General features: G+C 37.1%; 1 protein-coding gene across 1 annotated transcript; it reads right to left on the reverse strand.

Annotated features, from left to right (window-relative positions):
• Window positions 1-1,593: 1,593 nt before the first annotated feature.
• Window positions 1,594-25,674, reverse strand: LOC127644688 (protein FAM102B-like). The gene is made up of 11 exons (XM_052128000.1): window positions 25,434-25,674; window positions 18,340-18,460; window positions 18,191-18,220; window positions 17,929-18,045; window positions 13,909-13,955; window positions 10,660-10,760; window positions 6,924-7,037; window positions 5,986-6,181; window positions 5,647-5,783; window positions 3,281-3,344; window positions 1,594-3,054 (listed from the first exon to the last, which is right to left on the reverse strand). Exons 1-11 carry the CDS (start codon window positions 25,577-25,579, stop codon window positions 3,012-3,014), a joined length of 1,116 nt encoding a protein of 371 aa, XP_051983960.1. The 5' UTR covers window positions 25,580-25,674; the 3' UTR covers window positions 1,594-3,011.
• Between the last annotated feature and the right edge of the window lie 499 nt (window positions 25,675-26,173).

A 26,173-nucleotide genomic window follows, 5' to 3' on the forward strand; every position in this document is an offset into this window, starting at 1 on the left:
TAAAATATTTCATGAATATTATCCATATAATATATATTTCATAAAATAAAATAAAAAGATCTCCCTTTTCTCCCCAATTCCCAATGCGCTCTAAAGTCCTCACCTTGGTGTAGTGACTCGCCTTAATCCGGTGGTGGAGGACGAACCTTATCCACACATCTTATCATGTGGCTTGTTAAGTGCATTACCACAGAGACATAGTGCGTGTGGAGACTTCGTGCTATTCTCCTTGGCATCTGTGCACAACTCCCAGCACAAACCACATTATAGCGACCACGAGGAGGTTACCCTATGTGACTCTACCCTCTCTAGCAACCTGGCCAATTTAGTTGCTTAGGAGACCTAGCTGGATTCACTCAGCAATGCCCTGGATTATATTTAATAAATATTAACCCTAACCCTATACATTTGGGGAACATAGGACCCTTTGTCATGGAGTGGTGGTGGTGGTGTAGTGGTTGCAAGGCACTTAACTCCAGGTTGCTCCAGGGGGATTGTCCCTGTAATAAGGGCTCTGTAAATCGCTTTGGATAAAAGCGTCTGCCAAATGCATAAATGTAAATGTAAATGTTGTCATGTGTTCATTATGTGCCATATAAATCTGGGGAACATAGTACCCTGGGAACATAGGAATGACCCCACAGTGAGGCACATACAATGGAAGTGTAATCAGAAGGATGCTGGTTCGAGCCCCACCATTGTGTCCTTGAGCAAGGCACTTAACTCCAGATTGCTCCGGGGGGATTGTCCCTGTAATAAGTGCACTGTAAGTCGCTTTGGATAAAAGCGTCTGCCAAATGCATAAATGTAAGTGAATGGGGACAATGAAAGTGAATGTAGGCAATTTTTGGATGGTTTAAACACAGAAATGTGAAGCTCTAATTTTATAAAAGCACTTTCATTAATTATTAGTTTAAAACTTGTGTATTATTTGAGCTAAGTTGTTTAAATGGTAATTTTTGCAGTCATTTTAAGGTTTGTTGTCATTACATCATCATGGTAATGAAAAGGTTAGTAAGTGATTTTATCACACTAAAATCGTGTTTACATGCGTTGTTTATGTCGTGTGGGTCTACTTTTGAAAAAGTGAATATTTCTATGTTAAAAAATTGGCCCTCATTCACTTCCATTGTAAGTGCCTCACTTTTTTTTATTTATTTTTTAAGGAGACGAGTCAAAATAAATTTTTGTGGTACTCAGCATAATGCCACAAATGCTGTCGATTGTGCTAAATATCAATAGATCAATATTTAAGTTTTCACTATAAATTCTCCACTTTTTTGCTGAGTTTGTGCATTTTGGAGCTTAAATCTTTTTGGCACCCATTTCCTTGCGTTGTGAGGACCTAGAGAGCTCAAATATTTTCTAAAAATAGTTGTTTGTGTTCAGCGGATTAAAGTCGTAAACATCTGGGATGGCATGAGGGTGAGTAAATGATGAGAGAATTTTCATTCTTGGGTGAACTATTCCTTTCACTTGTATTGAACCCGGAACATTCCTTTAACCATGGATACTTTCAGTTTTCTTGCCCATGAAGGGAGATGATAAGAGGTGACCTCCATTACATTTAGAAGTTATATTTATTATGTGATATAATAAAAAATATACATTTAAACTGAGTAAAAGACCACCAGATCAAAAACAACAACCACATTAGACAAACGCACTGAAACAAACCAGTAGACATACTGGCAACACAGCAAACACAAGAAGAAATACACATATTCTAGCAGCATAATAGTTCAATTTATGCTGCTTTCAAATGCATTTTTACAATGCAACATACTAAATGCAGAATATTACATGTTGTATTTTATAAGCACTTTAACCTGAGTTTGTTTTGACTATTGCCATTTAATTAATTTATGCAATTTATTCAACATTTCTATATAATGTAAATATGGGGAATGAGTTTCCTGACATCATTGTTCCTATTTCAGGATTTAGCACTGAGAGTAATGTATCACTGCTGCAGTGTTCTAGATTTATATAAACAAATAAATATAAAACTTATGCATAGTTAAAAAGTGTAGACACTTTTCAAAAGCACTATTCAAGAAGTATTCTTGTCACTTTATGACATCTCTCTGTAAAATGAGAGAGATTAGAGATACATTTCTTTCTTTTGCTTTTACATAAACACACATACAGTAAATGAAACCCATTGTTCTTGTTTTCCTCAGGCACACCATTTTACACAAAAATATAACAGTTTTATAAGATACAACATGAAACCTCATCAATTGCACTTTTTTTTGCCATCCATTAAAATCTATGTTCTTTCAAACAAATCTTGGCATTAATAAACTTTAAAATTTCCCATATTTATAAACCCAAACAAACAAAACATATCGACATCCGTTATCTTGTTCTGTATTTGAATGGATCCTTCATGAATCCAGTTAGTGGTCTATTTTCTCAGGTCTGAGCATTTCAGTTAAAACATATAACACCACTTTAGGGCACATCATATGGCCACTTTTTATGGTTTTATGTGTTTTTAAAAAGACTTCTATAAGAAATCTATTATTCCAAGCTGTCTACTTGAAATTCAAATGAGCAGCTTCCTGAAAGGAGACATCAGACATAAGTCCAAAGTGCATCAATCCATCTAATTATATTTTAAAAAGTTCAGCTAAAATCTTTATAAAATCTGAGATTCCTCATGGTGACTCTTTTCAGATACAACTTTGTGGTGCCAAGCATTAGATCCCCCCCTTTTTTTTCAACTACTTTGAGAACTATAACCATCTATTTTTGCCCATAGAGGACCAATCCAAGCATGTCCAGTAAATTGAGCAAGTAGAACAGCTGTCTGTCATCAGAACCAGCTGACAAAGCCATCTAAACCAGAACTTCTCATGTTTGGCCACTAGAGAGAGCACTGATTTCCCAAGAGCCCACGAATGTGTCAGGAGCCCAGTATAGAATTGTTGCTTGTGATCGAAGACAACTGCTGTCCCCTCGTTTGACACAGGATGTTACATCACCTTCCTCCACGGACGTTCATTCTAGCGCTTTATAACCACCTGTTCAAAAGCCCCAGCACCAACCCTGAATGATGAAAAGAGAGATTGAGTGTGCAAAGGCATTACATTACAGAATTACATTACCACATTTTGATTATTTTTTTTAGATCTTGTGTAATATAATAAGCATCTCTCAAACAACCTACTGTTAACTATATAAAACCACAATGACCTTGCACAAGGAGAGCATGAATTGCCAGTTGCCTTGGTGACCTTGCAGAGGGGATGTCATATAATGGTACAGAACTCACCTGGTGTGCTGTGTTCCTAGTGCAGTGCTGCCTCCTGGCCCAACAAACAGACGCAGACCCTCCTCTACAACACACGCACACACACCAGACTTTAATCAGTTAGAGCAAAGGCTTCAAAAGGGATAAATTCAACTTAAATAGATTAGACAGATCATTCATTTATAATTCTAGTAGTATATGGGGTATTTTGAGAACAATTCACTCCATTTTGCCACGTCAGTGGTGCTTGTTAAAGCAAGCATCGCTATTACTATTGGTCAAGTCAGTTTAGAGTTAAGTTTCCATAGTAAATGTTGTGGCAATTGTGGCTGTCTCTTAGGTCTGTCTATGAGTCAGAGAAGGAAAATTCAATCATCTGTTTGTTGGAGAAGGTGGTAACCATAGTAAACATTCTGTTTTACAAAAACACATTGTGGTCCATGTTAATGCGCAACAGCCTCTCTGCAGAAGCACACATGTCAGAATCTGGCTGCATATCCTGTGGATGTATCTGAATGTCTGTACTATCTCCATTCGAGAGTGGTTGAAACCGGCAGTGTATTTGCATGTATATCTGAGTATTCACATTGGAGGCAGAAGCAATGCAGAAGCTGCAGTGTAAGGGAGTTTCTGTGAAGAGTCTATTTTTGCAGCACTGCTCACACTGAATTAAAGTGACAGTGCACTGTTGATGGACATAATGAAGAAGAGTTGACACAAAAAAAGATATTGCACAGAAAAAGCACATATTTGTAGTCTAGTGTGTTTTTGCTTTAATTACAGTTTGTAGCAAACCAAATAATTAAAATAAATAATAATTCAAATGGAGAAAAAAATAAATTAATTTATTTAAAATTATATAGCTGAAGCAGACATATGGTTTTATCATTTAAATCTACAGAATACTACACACAAATACAGGCTTAAACACACAAAATAAAAATGCCCATTATATACTATTAAAAGGCTCATGGCATATTATTTTTATATGTTCCTTGAGGTTCACTTAAAATATTAGTAAAGATTTTTGGCACAAAATAACATTCATATATTTGTAAAACATGATTGTTTTCCACCCTCATTCTGACTCTCTGTCTGCACTGCTTGGTTTTGGTGCTGCTTTTCCTTTAAGACTTGAAAGTAAATGTCCACTGCTATGATTGGCTCTCTGCTCTTGACTGAGCTGTCTCTTATTGCCATTTCACTGCTCACCACTTCTGGGCGGGGCTACGGATGTAATAACGTCAAGTAGCTGTCAGACTACATATTTATTTATATATTTATTTATTTCCATGCACACAAATTCTACCTCCTGATGCCACTTGCACTGTTATGGTCACCGTCCATTTAAATATATTTATGCATTTACATATTTATACTTCATTCTGTACGATAAGGCAAGTCCCAAAGGACAGAATGTATTACACACACATAAATGCAACATCCCTATAGCCTTAACTTAAATGCAGAATTTAATCTGTTACAGTACCATGACCTCTTATATGTCAAAAGATCAAGGAAAAATGTATTCCTCCTGTCAGGACCCATTTAAATAGAGAGCAGAGTCGATCGGCACTTCAATATCTCACCGGAAATAGTATGTCATCCAGGTACATCTCACTTACTGCTTCATGAATTCTGTGGATTCTGACAAACTACTCCATACTGTTTTTGACATACTATATAGTAGGGAAGTATGAATATTCGGACAAAGCATGTTTTTTTTATTTATTAGCATTTTCTATACTGTCCCAACTTTTTGGGTGTTCAGACTTTGTTAAAGGGATAGTGTGACAGTGCGGAGGGCGTGGCCGGGTCGTGATTATACACACCCGGTCCCTTATCAGGCTAATTAAGCCTCTGAGAGGGATAAAGGCCGACTGCGGAAGGTGGTGCGATGAGAGAGAGAGAGAGATCTTTTACGGTTTATCTCTTCATTAAACTATTATTTATATTGTCAGGCAGGTTCTTGCCTCCTCCTTTCCCTTAAATCCCTTTACAGATAGATCACCCCAAAAATGGAAATTCTCTCATCATTTACACACCCTCATGCCATCCTAGATGTGTATGACTTTCTTCTGCAGAACAAAAATTAAGATTTTAGAAGAACATTTCAGCTCTATAGGTCCTCACAATGCAAGTGAATGGGTGCCAAAATGTTGAAGCCTCAAAATCCTCATAAAGGGAGCATAAAGGTAATCCATAATCCATTCAAAATAATGGCACCCATTCACTTACATTGTATGGACCTACAGAGCTGAGAAAATCTTCTAAAAATCTTTGTTTGTGTTTAGTAGATGAAAGTCATACACAAATTGGATAGCATGAGATGAGTAAATGATGAATTTTCATTTTTGGGTGAACAAACCCTTTAAGGAGAATATTACCTTCTGCACTAGAATCCAGTATGCTGTGACTAAAGTCTTGGCCCTGTAGGATGTTCTCAATGATATCATCAGCGTCCACTCTTGTAGCGTCCACCCTCTTTAGCTGAGACTCAACTGAGTTCTGCTTTACAGGGTGCCTAAATTACAAAGACGCAAATCCCAAATGACTTATTATCTTTGGAGCACAATATGAGATCTTAGACAGTATGCTAGTCTCTATCACATTCACTTTCATTGCATCTTTATTCATACACTGAAAGTGAATGGTTACTAAAACTATGAACTCTCTTTAATTATCTCTGGAAACACCCTTTAGGAAGAGCTAACACACACATTTACCTGTTGACTGAGCTGCCACTGTGTGTTGGTGTGATTAAGTGTTGGGGCAGAGGCGTACAGGCTGGTGTGCGGGACTCTCTGTCCTCACTGGGCTCTGGTAGGCTGCCAATCCCTGTGGACACACTGCCCACAGATACATTCCTCCTATGAGAAAGCTCTGTCAGGCTAGAGGAGCAGGAGTGACCAGTGCTGTAGCCTAAAAGAAAGCCCAGATGGGTCAAAATTAGTTAGCAATCCAATCTCAACAATGAGGACATTTACGTGGACAGTTTTACACCGATTATATTTAGTAAGCCAACAACGTTTAAGGGCATGTAAACACCTTTAGCGATTTTCCTTTATCGGGGTATGGTCATAAATGGCTCAAGTAAGAAACCAATCGGCACACATCGATTTTTGCCACTTAAACTGATTTTTTGTTGTAAGCACATTTACTGGCGTACTTTCCAATGTATACAAGTGTTGTTCACGGTTTGACATCAAAAACAGAGAATATCCAATGATTTAATGTTAACAGACGCATGATACAAAAGACTACATTTTTCATATTTAAAGGGATAGTTCATCTAAAAATTAAAAATATTTAATCGGTTCTATTCTTTCAACTCACCCTCATGTTGTTCGAAACCCTTATAACTTTCTTTCTTCTGTGTAATACAACAGGAGGAGTTAGGCAGAATGTTAGCCTCAGTCACAATTCATTTTTATTGCATCTTTTTTTTAACATTCTGCCTAACATCTGTGTTCCACTGAAGAAAGAAAGTCAAGAAACAAAATTACTCTGCTTTGGAAAAACACGAGGGTGATTAAATGATGGCAGATTATTATTACTATTGTTTTTGGATGAACTATCTCTTATAAGTCTTGTTTATGAAGAAAATGTACTGCAAACATTCACACTTGGTGTGAACAGGTCTTCAGGCTGGAAATTAACAAACCTGAGAGCTTGGACTGCTGGCTGGCATAGCTGGAGGTTCTTGAGTGTCCACACTTTGCCAGGTTATCTGGAACTGAAGAAGAACCTAGACTGGAGCCACTTTTTCCTGGGTTTTCTAGAATATAAAGATCAGGGAATTGTTAGTGTCATTGGCACTGATTTACTAAGATCTCAAATTAATAGGTCCTTATTTGCTTGTGCAATCTATTAAATTGTGTGTTCTTTCAAGGGCGTATTGCGGGTGATTTACTACAAAAACTGTGGACAGGCCCTTAAAAAGGAGGGTTCTGCATAGGGTAATTGCACCAAATCCACTCTCATTACAGGTCTCAATAAATGTTTTATTCAATATAATATGGCATTTATGAATATAAATATATTTATTTATACAATATCATTGGCTGTAATGATACGCAAACCGCGATACAAACATCCACGATCCTGTGTCACGGTTCCTGAAGACCGAACCGCGACACACACCCCTCCCCAACCCCAGAAGCCTGCCAACAGTTACAGATGCAGCCCCTTGAGCTCTTTACACACACTACAATAAAATTCCACTACAACAAAATTCATTTTCTCATTTCACAGTAAACATTACATGTGAATCACTGAAATTATTATGGAGGTGGCAGTGAGAGAAGCTGGGTTGTCTCCTAATATTAAGGGTTTTGCACACATTGAATCTTGCTTTGCAAGCAGGATTGCATGCTCCCTGTGTCAGTCGCTTGCTTTATCACGTGAGAAAAGTTGTGGCTTTCTTTCACCACAGTGCCACAGCAATAGCTGTGCTCGTGGTAAAGTATAAGATGCTTGAGATCGCATCACATAATCTTATCATGGATGTTGTTACACGATGGAACAGCTCAATGGAAATGCTGGAACACTATCTCGAGCAACAAGCGGCTATAACGTCAGCCCTCTTGAGCACAGAGGTGCGCAAAAATGCCCGTCAACTCGATACTCTGGATAGCACCGACATCAGTGATGCCGAAGAAATAGTAAACCTTCTTAAGCCGCTAAAAAAAGTCACCACCCTGTCACTCATTGTGCCCTTGAAATCCACGATCGAACAGAGCATGATGAGAAATACTCTACAACTCTAGTTAACATGTAGACAGCCATCCTGCAAAACCTCTCAAGCAGATACACAGAGGAACAGAATTATCTGTTAGAGAGTACTGCCTTGGACCCCAGATTTTGATCGTTGCCCCACTTACTCCCTGAACAACTCCATTGAAGCACAAATGGAACCAGTTACAGCAGGTGTGTATGCATTACTAATTGTGTGAGAACCTGTGTATTTGCATTTTTGTGCGTGTTAGTCACTCCATTTGCATGTTGGTGTACTGTAACTGTAAGTAACCTAAATAAACCCACAAGCTGTTTGTGTTGAGTTGAACTTCCTTGAACAGAACAATATTTGTTTTAATGTTTTGTTTTTTATTTTTGCACTTTTACTGCTTTGAGAATTTCTCTCTTAGGTTTCAGCTATCTTAATTCTAATTTCATGTTAAAATTCAGTTTTATTGTTTAGTGACACCTAGTCAATTGTTAATTTACATATAGAAGGTTAAAATACAACAAAGAAAGTTATTGAAAATTGTTAATGCTTTTGAATTAGTTTCATATTTTAAATTTTGTTCAAAAGATTGTGATGTGTATTGTATCGTGAACCCAGTACCGTGATACGTATTGAACTGTGAGCTGAGTGTATCGCTACACCCCTAAATATCATCATAAAATCCCTGCTATTTAGCATGTGTAAGAGTAGTTGATGAAAATACCCAGGTATGGCCCTTCTCTTAAAGGAGACCTATTATGCCCCTTTTTACAAGATGTAATATAAGTCTCAGGTGTCCCCAGTATCTGTCTGTGAAGTTTCAGCTCAAAATACCCCACGGATCATTTATTATACCATGCTGTAAATGCCTCATTTTGGGTGGAATCAAAAACACACAGTTTACGTGTGACTCTTTAAATGCAAATGAGCTGCTGCTCCCCACCCTTTAGCTGCATTAGCCGTGGAATCAGCTAATAAGCACATCCGGAAAGGCGATTTGCAAACATTCACAAAATATAAAGTGTGATACTTACATCTTCAGGATATAAAGCTGGAACACGAACAGTTGGTACTGATCCATGCTTGAGAATAAACAATTTTGAAAATCCTGCTTTATACAAAGCAGTCCGGTGTAAAATGATTTGCACTAACAAACACACATTTTTGTATGTTTTGGGGCATATTTCCTTCAAAAACATGAAGACTCTTATGTTCTTTTACAGCCATCAACAGAACTCGAATTGGAGAAATTATTCTTATCTGCTCCAGTGTGGAATAAAATGGCGGACTGTGTGTAGATCACTCAGGGGAGGATCTATGATTATAGGGTGGAGTACGTCACCAGTCGTGGGAGAAAATAATTCATTTTTAAACACTATTTTTATTAATAGAAATATAAGAAAGAGGAGTGGGTGGACTTTTAACAATGTAGGGTGGTTGTGTACACACACTGACGACTCACATTTATGTACAAACACCATGTAAAATTGAATTTTGCATAATAGGTTCCCTTTAAGATGTTTTAAACCATCTTAAAGTGGACAAAAAAGACAAAATTCAATATTATGTACACATTAACCGTGCAAGATGTTTAGTGTACAAAAAAAACAAAATTCAATATTATGAACACATTAAGCCACCGCAACACTGATTTATACTAAAACAAAATCTCAATATCACATTAATGCGTGTTATCAATGAATTCTCCATTCTCAAAGTTTTGCCATTAAAACCTGCATTTTCCTAATGTACCTAGTTAAAAGGTCCCATGTATAAATAACAGCATTAGCTGTTAGATCAATTGTTTTATATGTAAGCAAAAGGGACATTACAAATGAAATACACCCATCTATATGATATCTATATTGAAATCAAGAAAAAATCAGAAATGAATCGAGATCTGGTGAATCGGAATCTAACTGAATCGGGAAATCTGTATCAATATCCATCCCTAGGTGCAATATTAATTTCATTGCATCGAAGCAGCCCTTTATTTTGGTATTTGGAGGTATGTCTCTAATTTGCGTATTAATTTCAAGGTAACACACAAAAATTGCCAAGACGTGCTCGTTTGCGCATCTGAAATACGCAATCCTCAAAAGACTACGTTAGTAGATCAGATCGAACCTTTTTTTGAACGTGCTATCAAGTTCGCATGTGTTTTACTCTGTCCCCAGCTTAGCTGGAATATGTGAAATCAAATAAATTTCACTGTATATATGCAAACATGTATGTATATTGTGTGACCAAAATAAAGGCTTCTTCTATTCTATTCTAAGCTTCTATTTTAAAAACGCAAGCCTTTACTAAATCAGGGCCATGGTGTTAATTTTATGAATGAGTGGTGAGCATCTACACATGCCAATGCAATAGCTCAAGAAGAATTAAGGAGATAGTTCACCCAAAAATGAAAAATCTTATATCTATTACTTAACTTTCTTTGTACGGAAAAAATACAATAAAGGTGAATGGTGACAGAGACTAACATTCTGCCAAATATCTTCTTTTTTCCTCCATGGAGGAAAGAAAGTCAAATGAGTTTGTAAACATATGAAGGTGAGTAAATGCTGAAATAATTTTCATTTTTTGCAAACTATCCCTTTACAAGTATGGCTAACTAGGTTTATGAGATGTATTGGTGATGGTCTTGTTTGTGGGTGTGGATTGAAGATACCTGTACAAGTGTGAGTTGTTTTCTGTGTTTCTCCTTTTCTGTCCTCATGAAGACACTCTGTATCTACTGGGAAACCAATGGTCATTGCAGTGGATGGGGGCCTGGAAGAGTAAAAAAAAGAAAAAGAGGAGGACATGAGGGGAGGGGGGGGTCTTTTAAATACCCTGATTTTCTCATAAAAACTAAAACAAATGGGGGGACAAACGTAATATATGTGCTATATAAGGTTTGTTACAGTCCTGGTCAGGCTCGTTTTATGAATAACAGTGTTGTTTCTTCATCAGAAAAGCTTTAAGACTACCACAGAGGAAACTATGCTGTGAAATACTAATAAAAACATTTCATCTAAAGGCATATTAACCCATAAAGCACTGACCTGGCATTTCCCTGGATTTAGTACCTCTAAAACCGACACTGACAGAGAACTATGACATACCACCCAGAGCTAAAAGCATTTCAGGCAGAGTACAAGCACATACAGTATACCTCAGCAAAACCTCTTTAGGTCTCTCACAAACACACTCACAGGTAAACATAACCAAACATTCTGATTTATGAGAGTGTGTGTGTGCGCGACTATTTCTGATAACCATCCAGAGTGAAGGAATGATACAACTCTCACTGGGACATGCAGTTGTGATGACAGAACAGTAAACACATTGACATGCACACCTCTTTGTGGAGGCTAACTTGTTCCTCATATCAGTTGCTAATCCACTGTCAGAACACCGTGCATGTTGTTTCATTGGAGATTATGTGCCAGCTTGCTTTCATAATGACATAAAACACACCTCTCAGTGTGTTGGGGTGTTATGTGACAGATCTCATCTCACTTCCGGTTAGATCTGAAACCACACCAACTATAATCGGCTTCAAGTACCTGTCTATTTAAACATTCAAACCTACACAAAAAAAAAATAATTAAGCATACTAGAAACTTGTTCAGTTTTGCACAAGTGACTAAAACAGAAAAAAAAAAAAAAAACAGTTTTGCATTCCCATGCAATAGGTTTGCTTTCCCTTGCAATAAGTAAGGCATTCCCTAACATAAATTTTACATTGTGAAAATGCAAAACACAGTTTGCTATTTTCCTGAAAAATAGGTCATTGCGCTAAGGTGTTTGAGAACCTTCTCTAATCTCCGCACAAAGTCTAAACTCAGTTCCTGCATTTCCAGTTTGTGCATTCCATCAGCAGATGTTATCGAGTCATCAATCACTTTAATAATAGCCATGATTTCTGTCGGTAGATCAATATAATTAATAATAAATACATTTATTTTGTATGCAACAATCCAATGCTGTACAGAAATAAACATAAAACATTAAACAGAGAAAAATACAGTATAACAAATATATTCAAAGCAATGAACAATGGAAGAAAAGAAATACATATTTCAAACAAGTGAAACACGGGATAGCCCGACAAGGGCCAACAGTCCCAGAGAGGATAGAGAGCATACAACATATACACATATAGTCCGGAGCAGCACAGGCATAAAATCGCATGGAATATATAATAGGATTCAGACTGTGCAATAACCAGAGAAGAACTTCAGAATTAAATTGCACTTGATCCAGCGCATTGCGAATCTTGCAAACCCACTTGCGCCTAGACTTAACACATGCTTGCAAGAAAATATCAAAACTTCATGGCGATGCTCATTGATTTGCACAGATGACATATCGCATTGCTCTGTGCTTTAGGCAAAGCACTCTTAATGTAGGACCCTATATTTCATTGTTCAGGATGTGAGAACTAATCATGTCTTTCCAAACCCTTATAACTTACTTTCTTAAGTGGAACACAAAGGATATATTAAGAAGAATGTTTACATTGCTCTTTTCCATACAATGAAAGTGAATGGGAATGGGTGCTGTCAATCTTTAAAAAAATTGCAAAAAGCACCATAAAAGTATCAATAGAGAAGTCCATACGACTTGTGTGCAACATTCCAAGTCTGCTTCACCATTTACATTTACGCATTTGGCAGACGCTTTTATCCAAAGCAACTTACAGTGCAATTATTACAGGGACAATCCCCCCCGGAACAACCTGGAGTTAAGTGCCTTGCTCAAGGACACAATGGTGGTGGCTGTGGGGCTTGAACCAGTGACCTTCTGATTAACAGCCCTGTGCTTTAGCCACTATGCCACCACCATCACCATTGATCTTCATGATATATAAATAAATCCTTAAAGGAATATTCTGGGTTCAATACAAGTTAAGCTCAGCATTTGTGGTATAGTGTTGATTATCACAAAACTACATTTTGAATCGTCTTTCCTTTTCTTTTAAAAACAAATAATCAATGTTACAGTGAGGCACTTACAATGGAAGTGAATGGGGCCAATTTTTGCAGAGATTACAAGACAGAAATGTAAATCTTATAATTTTATAAAATCACTTAAATTAATTCTTCTATTAAAACTAATGTATTACTTGAGCTGTAAAGTTATTTATATCATAATTTTACAGGCATTTTGTGGTTTTAGTGTTTGTTGACATTACATTGTCCTGGCAACAAAGTTGTAAAATTGATAATAAATTTACACAGAAAAGGTTAATAAGTGATTTTATCAAACTAAAATCATGTTAATATACATATTGTTTATGTCTTGTAACTAAGCCTTTGAAAAAGTGATAATTTTAACGTTAAAAACTGTCCCCAATTCACTTCCATTGTAAGTGCCTCACTATCACCTAGATTTTTGCTTGATTTCACCTCGATTTTGAAGGAGGGGCAAGTCGAAATAAATTTTGTGGTAATCAATATTATGCCACAAATGCTGTTGATTGGGTTTAACTTTATTTAACTCTGGATATTCCTTTAACAACATTTTTAGAGGTTTCAGGCTACAGACAGAAAAAAACACCTCTGTGTGATTGACCAAAACACACCAGGAAGTGGCTGAATCTGACTTCCTGTGTTCATACGGTTCTAGACCTCAGTGTCAGACAAAACATATTTCATGAAGCATCACGGCAGCTTCCTTTGCTGTTGGGACACAGCTTTGATAAGGCTATTCTGAGCTGCTGGGTTACACTGTATATTAGATGAAGGACAAATCTGCTGAAAAAACCACCTAAGACCAGCATGAATTTCCATGCTGGTTTATGCTGCAAACATAACATATGCTGGTGACAAACTGTGCTGGTATTTTCAGCGGGTAAAGACAGATTTACCTTTAAAATGCAAAGAATTTCATCCTATCTCACACAATCGATTAAAAATAAGGTGTGACTTACGTTTTAAAGCAGGGATCACCCGACATTAGCTGCATACTGATAATCACCTGGAGAAAGAGTGTGCGATTATGTAGGTAAGTAATTACACACTTTATATTCTAACATCCATATTTGATTGTACGAGCCATATTCACAATATCATGATTTTCCACGGAAGAAAGAAAGTCAAATGTGTTTCAAACATAATGAGGGTGAGTAAATGAAGACATAATTTTTATTATTAGGTGAACAATAATTTTAAAGGCTGTGTGTGGTTCTCTACAGATATATGGCATATGAAATTCTGGTTTACTCAGAACTGCTCCAAGAGCAGGTGGAGGGGTACAAAGCGGTGGAATTCTGGGGGTGCTGTGAAGAGCTTCAGGCGTAGGTGAGGGTGGTGGATTGGAAAAAAATGTTCTACACATGCTGGAACACGCCACACATAACCAGTATATAGCGGAGCGTGGAGTAACACAACACCACACACAGACCTTAATGGGAGAGGACATGCCCCTCACACTCCGCCTAGCAACAACATGTTTGTGATATAAATAAACAAAATGATACAACAGAGGGCATGCAATCTCAAGACAAAGGGCACAACTGGCTGATGTCTGGCAGCTCTCTACATTGCAAGTAAATCACTTGTATATGCGACCACATTTCGCACTATGTGACTAAAATACAGTTGGTCTGTTATTAGCCACTGGCAAGTAAATATACAGATTTTACTCACCAGAGATTAGATTGTTTATGGCGAAGAAATTAAGCACCTCAATACTTATTCTGAATAATGAGCTGGCGATTAAGAAGCTGGATTCAGCCTAGAGTTCATCCCTTTAGTTGAGTCATGAAATAGCATTGACATTGCATTTAACGGCGTCAACTCTGACTTTGGTTAAACTTTTCCACGGACTGTTTGCATAACATTCTCAGTTTTAACGCATGACTACAGACAGGAACGCGCCTGCTGGACGTCTATTAGAAGGTAAGTGTGTTGCAAAACTCGAGAGCTTGTAGATTTGAATTTGAGAAAGTGTACAAAAAATATTTGTACAAGCAAGTCACATTATATAGTTTCCTTTTGCTTCATACTGTGTATTGTGTGTCCAAAGACGAGATTTAAGTACTCCATTTTAATTTCATGCCTCTTAATATCCTTTCTGTTATTTACATTCAGTTGGTGATGAAAAATAAAAAAAATTCTTATCATACATTGCATAGCTAAAATGTGATTAAAAAGATCAGAAGCGAAATATGAAAATTTACAATCTTGAATACTAGACTGCGTGAAATCATATACTGTATCTATAAAAATGTAAACTATATATGTGAAGATGCCCCCTTCGCAGTTTGCTTAATATATTTTTCAGTGTCAAAAGTCTGGCGAGTAAAAACAAAATTTTACTAGCCAATGGCGATTATTTCTTCAACGTGTCAAGAGGGTTGTTGCTGTTGTGTGTGTGAGTTGGTACTCTCATCATTATAAATGATTCTGATATACAGTGCACTCATAAAGTTTCAGTCCCCTTCAATTTTTTCACATTTTGTTATGTTGCAGCCTTATGCTAAAATGCTTTAAATTATTTATTTGTTTACATCAATCTACACTCTATAATCTACACATACCCCATAACGACAAAGAAAAACATTTTTTTATTTTTTTTATTTGATAAACTGATAACAGTTTGTTCTATTTAATAAATTTGCATTGCCATGAGAATTCAGACCCTTTGCTATATCACTTGAAATTTAGCTCAGGTGCATCCCATTTCTCTGTCTCATCTTTGAAATGTTTCTACACTTTGATTGGCATCAATTGATTGGACATAAGGTCTCACAGCTGAAAATGCATATCAGAGCAAAAACCAAGCCATGAGGTCAAAGAAACTGCCTGAACAGCTCAAGGCACAGATCTGGGGAAGGCTACAAAAACTTTCGGCTGCACAGAAGTTTCCCAAGAGCACAGTGGCCTCTATAATTCTTAAATGGAAGTTTGGAACAACAAGGACACTTCCTAGAGCTGGCCGCCTGGCCAAATTGAGAAATTGGGGGAGAAGAGCCTTGGTAAGAGAGGTGACCAAGAACCTGATGGTCACTCTGGTTGAGCTCCAGAGATCATGTGTGGAGATGGGAGAAACTTGCAGAAGTACAACTATCTCTACAACACTCCACCGATCTGGGATTTATGGCAGAGTGGCCAGACGGAAGACTCTACTCAGTGCAAGACATATGAAAGCCTGTTTAGAATTTGCAAAAAAGCACCTAAAGGACTCTCAGACTGTGAGAAACAAGATTCTCTGGTCTGATGAAATTAATATTGAACTGTTTGGCCTCAATTCCAAGCGTCATATCTGGAGGAAACCAGGCACTGCTCATCACCTGCGCAATACCATCCCAATGGTGAAGCACGGTGGTGATAGCATCATGCTGTGGGGATGTTTTTCAGTGGCAGGAACTGGGGGACTGGTCAGGGTTAAAGGAAATCTTAATATAGCAAAATACAGATATATCCTTAATGAAAACCTGGTCCAGAGTGCTCAGGACCTCAGAATGTGCAGGCGGTTCAACACTCCTAGCGCAAAAATTCAAGCAGCTTGACTTTGTTTGATGGCTTGTAGCCATCCATCTTCCTCTTGATCACATTCCAGAGGTTTTCAATGGGGTTCAGGTCTGGAGACTGGGCTGGCCAAGACAGGGTCTTGGATCTGATGGTCCTCCATCCACACCGTGATTGACCTGGCTGTGTAGCATGGAGCATTGCCCTGCTGAAAAAAACAATCCTAAGAGTTCGGGAACATTGTCAGACCAGAAGGAAGCAAGTTTTCTTCCAGGATAACCTTGTACGTGGCTTGATACATGCGTCCTTCACAAAGACAATTCTGCCCGATTCCAGCCTTTTTTGAAGCACCCCCGGTTTTTCTTGGTTGTTGGCAGATAAGATGTTCTAAGCTCCTAGGAGAATTTGCAACAGTTCTTCTATCTATTTAGGCGGTATCAACTGCTTCTGTCTCTTTATGTAATACCAGACTGACTCGGTTCAGTGGGGGGCTCTGTGGGGGTCATGCTATCTTTCGCAGAGCTCCCTGTTCTTCTATTCTATTTGCAAAAGGAATGTTCGGGAGTTTAAAATGTATATTTCCTATTGGCACACTAAAGCTGAAGATATATATAGCCATCTTAAAACAAATGTTTTTGTGAAACATCTTATGTCCCCAAGACTTTTGCACAGTACTGCATATATATATATATATATATATATATATATATATATATATATATATATATACATATATATATATATATATATATTTATATGTGTGTGTGTGTGTTTGTGCGCACGTTACATGATCACACAGGAAAGTTGCATGTTGCTTTCTGTTCATGTACTCTAAAAATCAACCCCATTCTGCCAAATTACTGACAAGCACGATTCCCCATAAGAAATGTTTGCAGCAGTGTAAATGCTTTAACCTTTCCATCTGCTCTACTGACAGGGGCTCTGTTCCCACAGAAACCAGGAAGCAATCATGTTCACATGATCAAATAAGAGTTTGATTCAGAAGGGCATTTTCACTGCATAATTACCTTTTTCCCTTCTGCCGGTTCAGTTTTGAGCTTGTGTTAGGGCTGATGGTCAATACAAAATGCATTCCTGTTGACTGTATTATAAGGCTGTCAAATTATAATTCAAAATTCTACTATTTGTAGAATTCAAGATATAAAATGCACATTCGGCTGTTCCGTGCACTTTGGGCCGTTTAGACCGACTGCATTCTTGGTCTAAAACAGAACATGGGTGTCTCGAGATGTGTTATCAAGGCTGAATTTCCTTTTAAATTGACACAACGTCTAAAACAATGCATCGCTCCTGCACGAGACACTAAAAAACAGCAAGACTCGGTGCAACAGTCAAAAATCAACTCGTTCGGAGTGAATTGCCCCTTAGGTAGAGGTCTACGTACAGACCAATTTCAGACAAAAAAAAAGTCCAACTGTCGCTGAATTCAAAGTGAGTACATTCTGTTATGTGTGTACCTTCAGTATAGAGTTATCCTGACGTGTGTTTTTTGTGTTGTATCCCTCCAGTAGACAGCGCCGTGTCGTGCTTCCTGATCCAGCAAACTCAGCCAGGTTTAAATCAGCAAAGCCAAGCTGTATCACACACACACACACACACACACACACACACACACACACACACACACACACACACACACACACAGTAGTCAGTGCCAGTGATCTGATCAAGAAAAATCTGAATTAAGTCAGTCATCATCAACCAGTAGAAATGACTTACTTTTGCAAATGTTTTCCCACCTTTTAGTTCCTAAAAGAACAAACCGAAAATTAATCAAGCCCTCACCCAATCCCCCCCCCAAAAAAGTGTAAAAACAACTGATCCATATAGGCAAATTTTCAAATCAGATAATGTAAACCATACTGTACCTTTCTTACAGATACCCGGAAAACACAAGGGTCCAGTATCCCTGTCGCAGCATTAGCGCTCATCTTGCATAAGAAGGAGAATCTTTTTCTCCATTTAACACAGTTAGCCAGAACTGGCTCTCTGCAGGAGAAATCAGGACAGAGAGAGAGGGACAAAGTGAGAGATTATGGATGGATGGATGTGTGTAAGTGTGTAGGTAGGTAGGTTGGTTTACAAGGGGAGATTTGAACAGAAAGGCACATTATAATTATGTCTACTGGGACAGAATTTGTCCATAACGTTATTATTCTTTTCTGGTTGTGAAACACTCTGCATACTGTAATGAATATTTCTGAATAATGCTTCCTGTAATGGGGTTTTCACTGACTGATCTTGTGCGCACGCACTGTTCTCATTGAAAAAACTCTTCCCTTTTCTGTCTGCACATTTTTTATCTGTCCTGAAAACACAGTTCAGTCTGATTCTTTTCCACAAATGTTCAATTGGACTGTTAATTTCAATGAACTATTATAAATAGCTATTCACCAGCTATTTTACGTCATCACGTAATGATGTCACTGTACATAATGCTAATACATCGGTGTTACAATATATTCAGTTCCTGAGATATTTGGTTCCAGGGGGCGGAGCATACATGAATATTCATGATTTATCCTGGCATGCGTTTTGAAGTGGAACAGAAAATATTAGCGTATCACTGTCAAGACTCAAGTTAAACTTGTCTGAAGGATTATTTCGAAAAGGTAATTAAACATTGACAAAGTTAGTCTAAACTACAACAGTTTACATTTCTGTAACATTTAATAATTTGTCAAAAGTGCTTTTGATTAGTCTGTGCACTTTGCATACTTGCACAAATGAGTACAGCCACTTTAGGATACAGGAGAGCATGTTTAAGCCACTAAACTGCCCGTAGCTTTTTAAATTCTTAATTGTGTTCTTCTGTTGTATATTATTAAGTAATTTTTTGCAACAATTCATTGGCTGTGTAATATTTTTCTACAAAGAGGAGTTTTATTAACAATTAAGGTTTCAATGCTACTATAATTAGCTGTCAGGAAACAAGAAATAAAAATAAATCAAGTTATACTTTCAGTGAGACTTAATACTTTATGGAAAATTTGCTTTACAAAGGATGTTTAAATATTTCTACAGGAAACAATAAATGGTAAATGGTCTGCACTTATATAGCGCCTTTTTATCCTTAGCTGTATTCTAAACGCTTTACACTGTGTCTCATTCACCCATTCAAACACACATTCACACACCAACAACAGCACAGCTGCCATGCAAGGCGCTAGCCTGCCATTGGGAGCAAATTGGGGTTCAGTGTCTTGCCCAAGGACACTTCGGCAAGTGGAGTAGTGTGGGTTGGGAATTGAACCACCAAGCCTGTGACTAGTGGAAAACCCACTCTACCACCGCAAGTTTCTGCCTTTATCACAGTTTAACAATCTGATGGCAGTTCACTCATCAATATATGCCATAATATAATTTTGCAACATAAAATATTGATTAATGTGTTGTACTTGTGGCATATTTATTATTGTTATTATTATAATTATTATTGTTGTTGTTTAGTGTGCAGAGGAACCAGCTCTGATGGGAATTGATGCAAACATTTTATTTACAAAATTTAAATGTGTATTAACCTGATATGATCTTGTAAAAATACATTCATACTCATGTGATGTCAATGTCATTGTCTCTTTCAGACTGAATGTGAGAGCTGCAGTGGCTGGTACCACAGGCAATATGTTATCCAGGCAATTATGGAGGCTATTTCATTTGTCCAGTGTACCAAGCATGTTTTAATAACCAATTTTCTGGGGCACTCATTAATCTTGTTTAATTTCATATAATGATTTATTTTTTTATTTGATTTTGATTCAAGTAGATGCATTATATTTTCATCCTTTTACTGCAGTTTCACTCTTTCAACATATTGATTTTGATAAAAGGAACGTTTACCCACAAGCCTATGTGTGAATTTACCTATTTGTCTAACTGAGGAAAGGACTGCAAAGTGAGGAAAGAATCATTATGCTAAACACAAGTCAGAACAGGGTAAAGAACCTCATCACCATGGATCAATAAAAGTTGGAAGCTATCAAACAACATTACATTACACAAGAGTATTGAATCAATATATATATATATATATATATATATATATATATATATATATATATATATATATATATATATATATGAAAGAAAAACAATGCACGATAACTATAGACTACTGTATTTGTATTTGCTAAAGTTTGCTCTGTTGTACTCTAATTTTGTCCAATACCTACTTCAGTAAATGCTGTATTCAGGAACACAAAATAATAAAACCACATATTTTTGCATGCATTTATAAACTGCAAACGGTTACGAAAATCTGAATATTGTAGTTATTACATACTTTGTTCGATGCTGAAACTTAAGTTCAACTTGTTTAAAGGATTATTTTGAAAAGGTATTTGAGTCATGGCAGTGGTGTGCTAACATTTTCTGTTCCACTTCAACATGCCAGGATAATTCATGAATATTCATGTATGCTCCGCCCACTGGAACCAAATATCTCAGGAACTGAATATATTGTAACCCTGGCATCAAAGAATCCACACTCAAACACATTCAGCAAAGCGATATGTAAGCGTGTATTGCTAATTATTACATTTTATTTAATTAAGTTATAATAATAAGGGTGTTTATTGTCATCAGCGTTTCATTCAGCGATCTTACAATACTAAGTTTTGCACCTAAAGGACCCACACTGACACTGGTATACAAACGCGGATGCTCTATGATTCTAAAGCATATTTAGTGATTAAACTTGTTTTAAATCATCTCAGCCTTTTCTACAGAATCCATGATCCAGCTCATCACAACTTCAGATATAACCTGCATGCACAATACTTAATAGTAAAATTAATTTACATCTCTCAATTGAAACGTTTGGCCTCCTCGTTCAAGTCCTCAGTTCACGCATGCTCATCAGCAGCTCACTGATCAGCAGATCTCAGTATGTCCAAAAGAGTTGATTCTCAGTTCCGTGTACTGTTGATTCACAAACTGCTGTGCTCGACTCAATGTATTGAGAGCTGCTATCCCGGGATCAGTGTACTGTTGACTCGAGAACTGTTGCGACTGGATCATCTTCATACGTTAATATCACAGTAATACAATCAAGTTATAAACATTTCCAGTATGTCTTAATTGTTAAACTTTCTGCTGTTCAGCAAAATACATTTTGCCCCTTATTCACACATATGCTCAATGTCAGCACCTCATCGGTTCTCAGTAAGAGGCGATTCCCAGTTCAGTATTGACTCACCAGTACATTTCACCACTTCTAGAATCATACTACCTCTGTTATCGGCTCATTTTGAGCTAGAGTGTCATGCACGTCCGAGAGACAGGATAAGATAACGTAACTTGTGAATCAGTGTTGACGCAAACTATTTCAAACGATTCAGTCCGATTTGTTGAACTGGTTCAAAAGAATAATTAGTTCCCGAACTTGTCATCCCTACAGAATACGGTTGTCAGACCTGTTTTGAGTGCTTAATATAGTTATGTTAACACACAGTTCGCTTATTTACGGGTGTGAAAACTGCATTCTATAACCTAAGTGACACCCACAAATTTTCAGGTCTCCGCATTCTCGGCAAACCTGCACTGTGTGAACAGAACCGTACTGGATAACTAATTGTTAGTTACATCATGTTCAGCGAGAGACACGCTGCACTCTACACGCGTGTGCCTTGAGAGTTTCATGTGGGTTTTGGTAACTCACGGAGGCGGAGAATTCGGCTGCATGTCATCCGAAGATTCAGCCGCCGTTTTCCACTGGCTGCTCACAGGCACGATCCATGCGATACAAAAGCTGTGCTCTGCACACGGTTAAAAAGCATTCATAGCTGCTAAAGAGTTAATTATGATCTGATAACACAGCAACAATTGTAATAATACATGTCAGTGTTATGGACGTCTCTATCTTTTAGTCACTGTCACTATGGTTACAGCTGTTAGAATACAGATCTGACTTCGGTTGTTCGTTCATACAGACAGCATTTGAACTGCTACTGTACTCTGTTGAATGAACAGAACATTTCAAGACTCAGACCTGTAAGTAAATACTGTTGTCAATCCCAAACACAGACTGTGTGAACGTAGCCAAAGTTATACTAAAGCCAGTGTAGATGTGGAACAGTGCAATGGCTGGCATTCGGACAGTTTGGAAAGTTTACATTTTGTAAAATGCACACTGTTGCCATGGGGAGTCCGGCCTTGACGGTTAGAGGAAGGAAGGGACTTGCTGACTCAGACACTGCCCCTGCTCTGAGGCAAATAAGACCTGCTGAGTTCCCTGTACCAGTTGGCGATTCCAAATCTTGCAATGTGAAATATGTTTTGACTGAATACAACTGCAGCGTTGACGTACAGCCAATGAGAGAGCAAAAAACGGGGCATGGGAAGTTTCAGTGTGAGTCCTGATGTACATGCAACAGGCTGCGGTATCAAGAAAGTCACATTGGTCCGAAGCAATTGAGAAAAAATGTGGAACATTGGCAGGAGCACCAGATTTGATTTTTCATCTGAACTGCACCACAACCGGGTGGAGAAAGAGAAGGGTTGGCGAGAAATAGCCAATTCTCTTGGACAGTCAGGTAAACAAATAGGTAAATTTTTCAGTATGAGGTACTTTTTCATATTGTAACCAATAAAATATGACTTTAGGCGATTAAAAACATACACATCATATTCTGAAACGCATAACATGTGATCATGCATTTATTTTCGTATCACTTCTCGCATGTCTTGTAATGTGTTCACCAATGTCGCCGATTCCTCGTGTAATTTGAAAACGCTTCGACTTATATGACAATACAGACATTTGTGTAATATGAATGATACCACGATCCGATGTCTTTGAAAGTCATGTAGTGTATAGGAGCCATAACAGTTCTACTTTAAATCCAATGCATAGAAGACATCTCTAGGCTTTAGTCTTTTTGATAATAGATCACTGAATAATACCACACATTTCCACTCTAATTTGTGTATGTACAGGTTTGTGATTGGTCTAGTTATCATGCAATTTAAAAGCAAATTTCTGTAATTATTTTCCTGCTCATTTTTTCCTAAAGAATACAGCTCAGTTTGACAGCAACATACTGTAAACAGTATTTACAGTAAGTTGCAGTTAGAAATACAGCATTAATACTGTTCAATCAACTAAAATATTTTAAAGTGGATGACTTTATTCGCCAGAACAAATATGAAGAAAAATAGAAATATATCTTTGCTAAGTAGGTCTTTAAACTGCAAGTGAATATCTCTGTTGAAGCTCCAAAAGTCACAGACAGTCAGCATAAACGTTTAAAATAATAAGACATAATAGCTCTGACATTTCAAACACACAAGAACTCACGTATGTGCATCACAGCCGGAAGAGCAGCACTGTATACAAGAGAGAAGCAGCTTGGTTGGTTTTGATTTAGATATGTATTTATTTGTTTCTTTACTCACAATGTTGCGTTTGTGTGCTCATCCTGGCTGTCTCAACCGAGTAGAGAACGTGAGATTATGTCAGTATCATGGCAACGTGAATACGTCACACGAGAGACCGCTTGGACTCCACCCTCTTATGAAGCTTACCCTCACATTGGATTATAGTTAAAAAGTTATTTGATATGAATCTATTTTCGCATCAAAAGTGATCATGCCCCTTTAAAAGACATTAATTTAACCGCTGGAGTCAGTATGGATGAAATTTATGCTGACTATCTGTGATTTTTGGAACTTCAAATGAGAAATTTTCATTCACTTGCATTATAAGGACCTACTGAGCTACGATATTTTTACTTCAAATGTGTTCTAGTGAAGAAAGAAAGTCATACACAACTGGGATATCATGAGGGTGAGTAAATAATGAGAAAATAAAAATGTTGGGGTGAACTATCCCTTTAAAGATCTGAGATAAGTAACATTGTCCCTTTTTTAAGTTTTGTTTACAGTCACATGTTTATTACAATATTGTTTTTTTACTATATTCATACAAATGATTTTCTGTGTGACAACTGTGAATGATCAGTATTCCATATATGCATGCACACATAAATATTATACAATGATATTTCTCATTCAAGGTGGCGCTGATGTTTTAGTGATTGACTTAATTTAAAATTGACATTGCTATTTGATGAAAAGCAACGTGGAAGTAATCTACAGCAATTGTAACACACGAACCGTATGATTTGGCTATTGTCATTTGGGTGTACTACTGAAATTATGTACGTTTTGCATCTATTGAGACTAAAAATGTGCCTTGGAAAATACAAACGTGTAGCTCACGTGTTGGGTGTAGCTCAAAATGTGTTTGACAGCCAGTTGCGTCTCATGAAATCTCAGTGTGGAAGTAATGAATCATGTTCTATATCATCTCTTTGATATATCAAAAATAAAACATAAAAATATATGAGAATATATTTTATAGTTTTATTTTCTAATAGTCTTGAATAGGTTTTGAAATCTGACACTATCTGGGCATAGTTTAGATCCATTTGTGATGGAAATATGTGCCAGGTCACTAAAGACCCGGTAGTAGTACTGTTTGGCAAACACTCTTGCATTTAAGGGTTAATTGTCTCCTTTAAACCTTACACTTTCTTTATAACATTACCTCTGTGTGTGTGTGTCTGTGTGTGTGTGAGTGTGTGTGTGTGTGTGTGAGAGAGAGAGAGAGAGAGAGAGAGAGAGAGAGAGACCATGCTCTGGCTAAAAAAAGAACAACTTTTACATTTAGTTTCAAACAGAAAGCAAACAAGACAGACTTTAAAACAAGTTTAAGAGTGTGCCAGGTAAAAACCTATAAAATTATAAATAATATCCGTGCTGATTATATTAAAACTTTGTCAACTCTTACAACTTTTACCTCAAAACCTTTATCTGGAATAATAACGGTCATATAATACATATTTTTTGGGGAGTTTTGCAAAACTCTAAATCCATTAAATCGTAATTAAAGCAATGGCCAAAGAAAGACGTTTTAGGTTGTTTTCAACCCTCAAGCATGTATTAAGTGTGTTTTTCTCACCTCGACGACTCCTCCGAAAAGCCCCCGTCCGTGAGTCGGACCTTGCAGAAGAGAACTCCATTCACAAATGGAACAGATGATAGCTCCTCCAACTCCACATCCACTTTAAACTTAAACCTCTTCTTCTTCATCATGATGAAAGACATTGATCGAATATGTGAAGCTAGACCGACTCACTAGACAGCTTTACCACACGCCTGGGAGTTAAATAGTGGAGAAAGACACGGGCTTTGACGCGCCTCCAGTGTTGAATGCGCAGAAGTACAGAACAGTAATTTTTTAAATGCTGCTTTGAACTGCATTTAACGGACAACTGGCGACACTTTATAATAAAAGTCCAATTCGATTATGATTATTATTATTATTATTATTAATAATAATAATAAAATAGAGATAATAGTAATATTAATAATAATAATAATGATGATAATAAGAAAAAATTATCAAACTAATTCTAAATCTTAAAATATAGTGTTAAAAATACATTTGAACGTGCTTAATAAACTTTGTGTGTTCTCCACACAACACGCAAAAACTGAGAATCAATTTGTGATCAAAAAGTGAAAACTAAAGTAAAAAGGTGAATACTAAAGAAACCGAATTAAGAAATTTAGCAAAGAACAAGATCTGCCATCAAAACTGTTAAAAGGTCATGCTCACAATTAGACACAATAAATTGTGTAGCAAAATGAACACGCAAAAAAGTGTAGCCTAATAATCCTAATATGGATTATTGTAAT

This window comes from Xyrauchen texanus, chromosome 6 (assembly GCF_025860055.1).
Source record: "Xyrauchen texanus isolate HMW12.3.18 chromosome 6, RBS_HiC_50CHRs, whole genome shotgun sequence".
Taxonomy (NCBI): Eukaryota; Metazoa; Chordata; class Actinopteri; order Cypriniformes; family Catostomidae; genus Xyrauchen; species Xyrauchen texanus.